We start from the raw sequence: 12,087 nt of genomic DNA on the forward strand, positions 1-12,087 counted from the left end.
TATTTTAATTATACTTTAAAGTTAGTCACTAATTTTTTAAATGGCTACTCTATTATGAAATTTATAAAAATGTTAGAGCGTCCTTTTTATTCATACTGCATTATTTTTTTTGTGTAGTTTATCATTAAGAAAAAATAGAAAATATCTATATTCTACTTACATTTTCATGATTCAGAGACTTTTAGCACTGTAACTTTGTCCCCATTATTTTAATTTTACTATATATAGTTGTTGGTATCATGCACATTGTATACAGTATGGATGAACCAAATTTTACTTTTACCTGAACAAGTATATGTTACAACCATGCACCTTATAATGTTCAATTAGGCTCCTCCATCTACTTTAAATAGCATTTAACATTGCACTCACTGTTGATGACTGAATTTTTCCAAATTGTCAAAGTCTGCACTAACAGAATACGGTTTAGTTTGAAATTTATAAGGTTTGAAGGGACTAAATAATCCTCATATAGATTGTAATTTTGCTGTTTAAATATTTTTGAAGACAGAATCATAATAGAGTGCAGGTAGACTTTACACATAATCTCATCAATATGCTATGTTTTTATCTGTTCAGATGAATATGTCTTGGATACAGTTTAGCTGGGTTACTGTGACCTACTGTCTGGGGTTTAATGGACATTACTAAGAAAATCATTTACATTTCTTCTCACCTTTTTCATGGAGATCTGCTGAACTGAATATTGTTACTTATTTTCAGTAGCAAAAAGGATTACTGTCTAAACAAAAAAGAAAATGTTCATTAAGTTCTGCCTATTGGCTTTTGCATAGAATGAAAAAGTGATCACATGTGATTTTGCCTTTTCTAGAAAGGTCACTTGCACAAAAATTCATATCACTTCTTTAAATGCAGCTGTGCTTCCAACAGTTGTCACATAACTAAACAGGATGAATATTGTGTGTTGTTTTCATGTTGACCATGAAATTAAGTATTATAGTCATGATGTGTTGAGTTCTCATTAATGTACCATATACTTCATTAAAAATCAAAAAAATAAATGAAAAACTACATATATCATGAACTTAATTAGTTTAATGATACCTTGAAGATGCACGACACAAATCATAGGTGATGTTAATTCATAAGCTTCTATTAACGAGCTACTCATGTTCATTAATTGATTGACTGATTGATAAATTATTTAATGTTATAATCACATATATGATTTCAATCTGTCTGTTTAGTGGACATCTTTTTTCAGTAAATATACTAATGTCCTTAGTCTTGATTTATATGATATGAATGTCCATGGTCTTGACCTATATGATTTAAATGTCCATAGTCTTGACCCATATGATTTGAATGTCCATAGTCTTGACCCATATGATTTGAATGTCCATAGTCTTGACATATAAGATTTGAATGTCCATGGTCTTGACCTATATGAATGAATGTCCATAGTCTTGACCCATATGATTTGAATGTCCATAGTCTTGACCCATATGATTTGTATGTCCATGGTCTTGACATATAAGATTTGAATGTCCATGGTCTTGACCCATATGATTTGAATGTCCATGGTCTTGACCCATATGATTTGAATGTCCATGGTCTTGACATATATGAATGAATGTCCATGGTCTTGACCCATATGATTTGAATGTCCATGGTCTTGACCCATATGATTTGAATGTCCATGGTCTTGACCTATATGAATGAATGTCCATGGTCTTGACCCATATGATTTGAATGTCCATGGTCTTGACCCATATGATTTGAATGTCCATGGTCTTGACCTATATGAATGAATGTCCATGGTCTTGACCCATATGATTTGAATGTCCATGGTCTTGACCCATATGATTTGAATGTCCATGGTCTTGACCTATATGAATGAATGTCCATGGTCTTGACCCATATGATTTGAATGTCCATGGTCTTGACCCATATGATTTGAATGTCCATGGTCTTGACATATATGAATGAATGTCCATGGTCTTGACCCATATGATTTGAATGTCCATGGTCTTGACCCATATGATTTGAATGTCCATGGTCTTGACCTATATGAATGAATGTCCATGGTCTTGACCCATATGATTTGAATGTCCATGGTCTTGACCCATATGATTTGAATGTCCATGGTCTTGACCTATATGAATGAATGTCCATGGTCTTGACCCATATGATTTGAATGTCCATGGTCTTGACCCATATGATTTGAATGTCCATGGTCTTGACCTATATGAATGAATGTCCATGGTCTTGACCCATATGATTTGAATGTCCATGGTCTTGACCCATATGATTTGAATGTCCATGGTCTTGACATATAAGATTTGAATGTCCATGGTCTTGACCTATATGAATGAATGTCCATAGTCTTGACCCATATGATTTGAATGTCCATGGTCTTGACATATAAGATTTGAATGTCCATGGTCTTGACCTATATGAATGAATGTCCATAGTCTTGACCTATATGAATGAATGTCCATAGTCTTGACATATATGAATGAATGTCTATAGTCTTGACCTATATGAATGAATGTCCATAGTCTTGACCCATATGAATGAATGTCCATAGTCTTGACCCATATGAATGAATGTCCATGGTCTTGACTATATGAATGAATGTCCATAGTCTTGACATATAAGATTTGAATGTCCATGGTCTTGACCTATATGAATGAATGTCCATAGTCTTGACCTATATGAATGAATGTCCATAGTCTTGACCCATATGAATGAATGTCCATAGTCTTGACCCATATGATTTGAATGTCCATGGTCTTGACTATATGATTTGAATCTCCATGGTCTGACCTATATGATTTGAATGTTTATAGTCTTGACCCATATGATTTGAATGTCCATGGTCTTGACTATATGATTTTAACATCCATGGTCTTGACCTATAAGATTTGAATGTCCCTGGTTTGAAGGAAATAAAAACATTTGTACTTTTAATCCTTGCTGAAACATATTTCATTTTTGTAAAATGTTTACTCCTAATCCCTTTTCTACAGGAGGTGAGGAAAGTCATGACAACTTGCTTTAAGAAGTGTAAAATATTTGGTGTAACAACTTTGGCCCTTCCACCACTTGGATGTGGACGTCTTCATCGATACAAGGAGGATTCTGTAGTGAAGGCAATGCTAGAAGAAACATTGAAGTTTGCATTGGGTACTCCTGGACAAATGAGGGTATGAGTAGTGATGATAGCCTTCTGACATTTAGGTTTTCCTTCCATTTCTAACTTATCAATTCAAATTCTTCTTACTTACATTGCTTGAAGTCTAGTATATATCTTGTAATGTTTATGCTCCATTCATTTTTGGGAAGGGCTATCTAGATTTAATCTGTTTATATGTCTGTCTTTCCATTTGAGAAGCTTGATTATAGGTTGTGCAAATGTACTTCAGCAAATTTGATAGGTATATTTATATTGACATATAAAGGACCAGTTTAAATTTTCAGGCCACATTGTTCTATTTTATTTTTCACATTTTTCTGTTGTATGTTACACATTTTTCTATTTTCTTTACATATTTTTCTATTTTTGTTAAAATTAATTCCATTTTCTTTTACACTTTTGTCTATTTTTTTTTTTCATTTTTCTATTTTATTTTACACATTTTTCTACTTTATGCATTTTTCTGTTTTATTTAACACATTTTTCAAAAGAAACTTTTTGGGACAAAAGTCTTGTTAGCAGGATAAACAACAATGTCACTTGAAGTAGACAAATAAATTTTGCTAAGTATTTTTTTGTTTATAGCCAAATGACCTTCTTAGATTTTCAGGCCATTACATTCATTTTTATAAATTTTACAGTTCTAACTTTCCGGACTTAACTGCATACAAATCTTGTCATTTTGTACCCAAATACACCTCTCCCTTGATAACTTGTGCACAACGGGGTCCAGAACCATAGACCACACTATAAGTGAGGGTGCAAGTTATCAAGGGACAGCCATAACAACATGAAATGATACCATCCTCACTGGACATTGAGACAACCGCCAAGGGGGATGGGGTGCAAAATGGTCTGTTTAATGGCTGAATACTCATCTTTAAATCTCATTGGGAATAATTGTCAATAAAGCACTTTATCTATCAAAGTTATTTAGTTTTATGTATTTAAAAAAAAGACATTTATTTTTGAGATGCCCAACAGTAGGGAGGATGTTAAAATCATTCCAAATGGTTTCAACAATCATTCCCATGTATGCGAAAACACTGTATAGTACATCACTGCTTTACTGGTATGTTGTTGGTGAGTAGTCTGATTCCCTGATCCATATGTTCCATGCTTTGCTTTCTACTATTGTGGAATGCAATGCAAGGGTCATAACAATCAGGGAACCAGACTATTTACTGATTCAAATTCAAACAAGATTACTTTTGTTTAAAAAAATGAACCATTTAGTTCATGAAAAAGGCTTCAATGTCAAAATTCTCTGAATGCCAATTCTGGAATTACAAGTTAACTACAAACACTGAAACTAGCTTCTCATTAATAAAACTAATGTGAACCAGAATTTTATTTAATAAAGTATTCATTTTGCTTGGTTGTCTTTCAATCTTTGATTACATTTGTGAATGAATATGCTAATTTGAGGTAGTTCAATCATATTACATTCACAAAAGAATTATAAGAGTTGATCACTTGAAATGAGTTGACCTGACATTACCGGGGCTGCTTGCACTTACACAGGCTGGATTTGCATGAATTTTAAATTTGAATTTATTCCACCCCTTTTATTTGATACAAAAGATGTAATTAATGTGGTAACACAAGGAGGTCAGCTTTTAATTCATTGCAACAATACAACAAATACTTGCTCAGTCAGGTATCAAAACAAGGTTGACACTTAATTAGGTTCTCACAGAAATGCTTGCAGACATAGGTGTTACGGTAGATTGATATATTTCATGTTTGAATACAACTGGGCACATTGTATTTACAATCATTACACTTAAACTGAACTAAGAGTAGATCTAATACTCGAATTTTAATTGATAAAAAAAAACTTATTTATTTGGTATTTATTTATAAAACTGATGCCTAAAGTTAGGGCATTAATGACATTGTCATTGATCAAAATTCCATTGCATACTGTTATTTATGGTGTCCAGGAATGTTGTTTGGAAAAAAAATTTAACAAAGTAAATGACATTTTATTAAAAGTTGATAATTTTGTAACACTGACTCATATTTCCAGGTCATATCAACCATTTTTGACGATGGAATGAGCAAGGTTTCAGTTGCCAATTTTTATCACGATTTTCTTCATTTTCAACAAATAGGGATACATTTTTGGGTACTTTGTAGTACAAAAAGAATGGAATCCATGACTGAGCTCACATTATAAACATGTTTGCAAGGTATCAGGGAATGAGTTATCGTTGGTCAGATTTTGACTTCTTCTTAAGGCCAGATGGGGGTGGAGGGCTACTATTCATGAAAAGTGATCTCAGGCCAGATTGGGATGTGAGGGCTACTATTAGTGAAAGACTATATAATGCCAGAATGGGATGGAGGGCTGCTATTAGTGAAAGACTATCTTAGGCCAGATTGGGATGGGATGGCTGCCATTATCATGTAACATTACTCAACACAAGGTAATTACATATACTAGGTGCCTGACTGTGGTGTACTAAATAATAAAAATTGACATTTCATGGACTTTTTATATTTAAATTAAGCAAAATTTTATATTTGTTTAGAAACTGATACATATATGAAATACTTGCTGTTGAGAAAACATTTCAGAGTTTGCAAGTCAGGTAAATAAAGGCTGCACCAAGAAAATAGTTCCAGTGTTATTCTGTTTTCAATTCGTAATAACATTTAGCTACAAATCTATCTATTTTGGTAATTAAAATTCACACTCATGCATTTTATATTGTCTCTTATATACGATCATTAACATGGTTTATTGTTTGATATTGTGTTCCGTAAATTACACTTTATCAGAATATTTTGTATCATAATGCCTAAGCAGTTCTGTAAAATCTATCAAATAAACAATGGCACATTAAGGCAGATCTACAGTGAAGTCCTAAATGAAAACAGTACTGCTTGAAAATCCAGTATGACCACAATAGCAGCCATCTTTAAAATCTTGTTATTATCACTCATCCTGTATGAATAGTCATTTCAACATGGAAGTTTCACTAAAAAGAATTTAGATGTTGTTCCTAAATGAAAATAATGCTGATCTGACATTCAATATGTCTGCCATGACGGCTGCTTTGACAGCCAGTATAATGGCCATCACTGCAGCCATCTTGAAAATCATCTCATCACTACTTCTTCTGAATTGTTGGTCAAATCTATATGAGGTTTTCAGTAAAGACTTGTTACAGTTTTCAATTGGTCAAGGAGGCCAAAACAGAAAACATTCTGAGAATCATATTATCACCATTCTTCCTAAACAGAGTACCATATCAATTTGGGTTTTCAGTAAGTGACTGTATATGATCTCCTGTATTGATATACGATATGGCCATCTTGATAGCCAGCTTAAAATTTTTTTTTAGTAACCCTTCTGAACAGAAAGTCATTGACATGGAATTTTCACTTGACTTCTATGATGTCTACATGTTTTTAAATGAAAATGGTGTTGATCTGACATCCAATATGACCATCATTCAGATCATCATGAAAATTTTGCTATCACTATTCCATATGAACAGAAAGTCATACCTACATTGGGTTTTTATTGGAAGATTTCTTATGTCATTTGCATGTTTTTAAGTGTAAATTGTGCTGAAGTGACATAATATATGGCCACCACTGTGACAGTCTTGAACAAATCTTGTTTTTACTATTCCTTCTAGATGGAAAGTCATATGAACATTGAGTTTTCATGAGAATAATTCATTTGATGTAAGATTAGTCCTAATTGAAAATGGTGCCAATCTGACACCTAATATGGTCACCATGGCAGCCATCTTGAAAATCTTGTTATCTCCCCTTTTCCTTGATATAAGATCATATTCATATTGGATTTTTGCCAGACGATTAATTATTTTATGTGTATATATTTACTTCTAAGGTGGCGCTCACCAGATAATATGTACTTTTGAGAGAGTGACGTATGTAAGGTGAAGTAGTTCGCATTTAAAACATGCACAGTGGAGAGAATGTTTGCATACCTCTATGCTACATTAATGTAATGTGGATGATATTTCTTTTTGGATATTGTACTTTGGGAAATTTTACATGATTTAAGCACACTGCTAACTAAAATGACTGCTCCCTTGTGTTAAAAAATCAGTCTGAATTAGTCTAAAGTACACTATACATAGCAGCTATTAAAATAGGGAAAATGAATTTTGCCAGACTAGACAATACCAGCTTCTGAAAGTGCAATGAATGAAGTACCAAATATATAAAATGAAAAAAGTTATTGGCTCTTTTTTATACAATTTACCTCTGAAGTTCAGGAAGTGAAAATGACCAAGTAGAGCTAGCACTTTTTTGAAAGGTGCACATTTGAAGTAAGGCCAAGCTGTATACTCTATAACCCATAGTACACCCATCAAAAATACACCAAAATAAAGGGAATTAAAGGTTCTTTGCATTATACCAAAGATATACAAGGTCTTTTTTAAATAGCCAGTATAACCAGTGAGGAAAGCCGGGGAAATTCTTTTTCTTTAAAATCCTAACCCTATGCAAAATGCGAAACTGTATAGCACCACCTAAATGAAAATGATGCCAGTGTAACCTCAAATATGGCCACCATGGCAGCCATCTTGAAAATTAAAAAATGTTACTAATTAATGGTGAGGCATGTCATTGAGAGGTTTTTAACAGAAGGCTTCCTATGGTGTCTAGCTGAATTAAAATAATTCAGACTTTATGTAAAATGTGATCACTGGTCATATTGAAACTTTTGCTTTTGCTACTCCAGAATTGATGGCCATATTAACATAAGAGTTTTCACAAAATTTGTTTTTTGTTTAACTGGTCTTTAATGCAAAATAGTGCCAATCTTATATAGGACCGCTATGATGGCCATCTTGAAAATCTTCTTGTGGCATCTGATTGGATGGGAATAATAGCATGGGATTTTTGTCAAAAGTTTTTTAATGATGTCTAGTGTGTCCCAAACAAAAATGTTCTGATTTTATATCCAAGATGACCACCATAGTGGATAATTTAAAAATCTTCTTGCTCAGGAATATCAGAAATGGTTTCAGCACTCAGAAGTTGAAACAGATAAATGGTCTTAAATTCCTGAAATTTCTTTTCAGACAATATAGCATTGGTCCTTCAAGGGGTTTGTGCACATTTATGGTCTGAGAAGTAGATTCTGATGCTGTATTGATTAATCTCATTTATTCTTTCATTTTCATTTTTGTTCAGTTGGATTGTATATACCAAAGTTAGAATTTCCATAAGGAGATATTGCTTTTATATATTTTCATACTAAAGGTGTGCTTTATTAAAATAGCAAATGTGTAGGATGCGAAAGAGAAAATCAGATGTATGATAAATAAAACAAAATGATGCAACTGCCATAAATGTTCAAATACAGTTGTAGATTCTTTGTCAGAAATTTATATTCCTTATTTTGTTTTGTTCAGGTACAAATTGTACAGACTGGTACAATAATTTTGATTGTAAAGAATAAAGGACTTTATCTCAGATTATCATGCACTAAGGGTCAAAAGATATTCAAAACCATTCATAAAATGCTTTTGCATTTCATTTCACATTTGTTTAATATTCACCAATCTGCATACTGTATTTTGCATTTGCAGTCTCCATTTTCATCGTGTTACACTCATAAATTCATTTTCATACATTTTAAAAATGTTCATTCAGCATTTCTTTTACATTTTCTTCTATATTTTACTGGGAGGATTATCAGTTTCAGGATCCTGTACTTCAATGATGATAACAGGAAGAAGGGACAAGAAATAAAATTGCCATATCCTGTTGATATGCTAAGATAGCAGTGTTAACATGTCTTATTCCAAACGTTTGCTGATTCATCCCTTTTTTTCTTTTGATTGCCAAAAGATGACTGCAGTTATGTTTGGTTTTATCAGAATCATTTTATTTCTATAATTGTTTATTAATTTAGTCTCTAATTTTATGCTAGGCAATGTATTACATGATTTTTCAAGTGAAACAGTTGTGATAAATCACTTGAGTGAAATAAAAAAAAAATATTTTCACTGCTGCATTGATTTTATTATAAACAAGAAATTCTAGCCATTTTTAGATGCTTGCATGATCTAATGGCGATTATGGTCGCCTCACATGCTAACAAACCAAGTTAAAATCTAATTATGTGCATGCACCTTTTTTGGTCTCTTTTTGTTTTTAATGTGTTTTTTTGCCTTAAATTAGAAGGAGAATTATGCTATTACTGACATTGTTTGTGTGAATATACACAAGACACAGCTGAAAATAAACAATAAGCCACTGACATTACTACAATGTATACAGTAATAAATTTGTCATACATGTTGCTGCTTAATACTCTGAAGCATAAAACAAAAACCAATATTTGCTTTCATATTGCGGGTGAAGGACTTGAGTATTTTCACTCATGCAATGAAATATATCCATTATTCACTCAGAGCAAGCTAGCATCCTCCTTATAATGTTTATGATTTATTTTCCAAAAAATGAATAAATCTCTTGCATGCACACCTGCCAGCTTCCTAGTGTTAAGGAGCGTATGAGACTCAAATGTATTATTACAACAGATATGGCATATAATAATAATAAACTTGAAAATCCTTTTGTCACTAATCTTCTTTATAGGGAGGATGAGGGTTTCTAAAATACTTTTTGCAATATTTAATTGATTCTTTTTTGAAAGCTAGGTTTAATTGACCTTGGAATCAGATCAAAGGTCATCTGTTACATTTTTGTGCTTCTTTAAGATTTTGAACACAGTGATTTGTACACATACAAGTAAATCTTTATCAGATTTTGTACTAGTTGCACCCCAATAAACAATCTGATAGCATTCTGACATTGATTTTAAGGTCAGAGGTCATGATGGAGGTTTCCAACTATATTAACTTTTAAATATGATAACACAAACAAGATAAAATAGAATTTTACCTAATTCAGTTTATGTACATATCGAATGAATACCCTGAATGATGCCACTTAAATAACTTTGTTTCTACTGCCTTAAAACATGAATGATAGATTTAACCAAATTTAGAACATGGGTATATGCTGACATTATCTGAAAAACATTGAATACTTTTGTATGCATGATATCATGTTCAATGTTAACAGCCATGACATAGAATTTTCCCTTGACCGTACATGTATCTCATGAATATCCTTTGTCAGGCATGTAAGAAATAATTTTGTTTGAAAATTTGATATGTTGGAGTTTCTCAAGAATATCAGATATAGTTTTAAGTAATCAGCAGTTAAAAAGAAGAAATAGTCTTATTTTTTATTCTTGGAAATTCATTTTGACTGGTAGAGGGTCGGTCCTATTGTGGAACTCTTGTTTGCATCTTTACAATATAAAATTTTGTAGTATATGGAGTGAGTCGAGGGTCAGTTTTGAACCTGAAGGTTTCAAGTAATTTCTGAGTGCCATAGCAATTATTTCATGGCAGCAATATATATATATATATATATATATATATATATATATATATATACAGTGAAAGTTCTCAAAACCCAAACCTCCCTATACCTGAATTCCCTCATAACCTAAATGTTTTAATAAACGCTTAGGAAAAGTCATAGTATCTCACATCTGTGAATACCTCACTAAACCAAAAACTTTTGAAAACTCAAATAACTCAAATGTTTGAGGGTCCTAGGAGATTTTTGTTTTGAGGGGTTTCACTATATATATATATATATATATATATATATATATACAAGAAGCATACAAGCAAGAAAAGTTTTCAAAGACAATAAGAAGTCTTGAGCAACTCATGTAGTGTAGTTGTTTAAACATATCTGAGATCCCAAAGCTTAATATTTACAAAAATCAGTGGAAATTAGCCAAATGTAAGAGTCAAATTTATTACAAGCCTGTAATGGGGAAAAGTGCATGCAGATAATCTTGAATCGTCAGATACCTTCATTATCATAAATGATATAGAGCAGTGTGGCAACTTTCTAGAAATCACTTGTGAATGTATATATGTAAAGGTATACATATAAAGTTATGCATGTAAAGGTTTACATATAACTGTATGCATGTTAAGTTATGATAAGTTTAAGGTGAAATAATGAATAATGTATTCAGATTCTGATGAAAATTATAGTAACACTTCAGAAAGTCAAATCACTCAGAATCATAGTAATATCATAGATTTTTTTCAGCATTTCATAAGGATATATTCACCAAGGCAGAACATGTTTTTAAAGATATGATGGATATTGGAATAGGCATGTTTGGGTCATCAAAGTTTTGCTTATTTTAATTTTTTTCCAGAAAGTGACAATTGTTGTTTATGACCAGGATTTGTGCCAAAAATATTTTAAAAAACTGTCTGAGATCCATGAAACTCCAAGCCATCCAGTTTTGGATCTGTCAAAAGTCAGTCAGGAGAAAAAAGATGTTTTTAAGAAACAAAATGTCTCTGATGACAGGAGGAACCAGTACCTTTTTGATGATGAAGGTGATTCCAAGAATACGCCTTTACTGCATTCTGAAAGCTCACCTGCAATTCTTCATGATCAGTCAAAGAGTCATAAGCAAAGCAGTCATTCATCTGAACACCAGGGTATTTATCTTTATTATGTTTAGCTTTCAGACATCTGTTTTGTTGTATTTATTCCTCATCTCAACAGTGGTAGCACATACGGTGTTATCCTTGTCTGTCCATCTGTCTGTCTATCTATCACACCTTGGGGAGTTTTGTGTTTAGGTCCATCTTCAGGCACTCTGGTGACAGCATTTTTGTTTCATGTGAACACATTTTGAGGGGGTGGAGAATATGGAGTAGATTTAGGAAATTCCCTACATGATGACACTTTGAAAATTTGTTGAGTCACAGCATAATGCAGGTGGAAAATTGCCTCATATGCCATGCATTTATTGACCATCCTTATGGAGCTATATTGCTAAGTTGCAGTGGCAAGCTGTTGTAAAATGGTATGCA

At 32.5% G+C, this 12,087-nt stretch overlaps 1 protein-coding gene across 14 annotated transcripts in view; it reads left to right on the forward strand.

Annotated features, from left to right (window-relative positions):
- The window catches only part of LOC149797969 (uncharacterized), a 146,803-nt gene that overhangs the window by 88,545 nt on the left and 46,171 nt on the right, over positions 1 to 12,087 (forward strand). For all 14 annotated transcript variants that reach the window (XR_016421926.1, XR_016421929.1, XR_016421930.1 and 11 more), the window contains exons 11-12: positions 2,994 to 3,170; positions 11,418 to 11,709. Coding sequence is in view for 5 of the 14 variants with exons in the window: in XM_089963050.1 (XP_089819176.1) it covers positions 2,994 to 3,170; positions 11,418 to 11,709 (469 nt within the window). In the remaining 9 variants the exon portion in view is untranslated. The remainder of the gene's footprint in view (positions 1 to 2,993; positions 3,171 to 11,417; positions 11,710 to 12,087) is intronic.

Source organism: Sinohyriopsis cumingii, chromosome 6, assembly GCF_028554795.1.
Source record: "Sinohyriopsis cumingii isolate HCF-2022 chromosome 6, ASM2855479v2, whole genome shotgun sequence".
Taxonomy (NCBI): Eukaryota; Metazoa; Mollusca; class Bivalvia; order Unionida; family Unionidae; genus Sinohyriopsis; species Sinohyriopsis cumingii.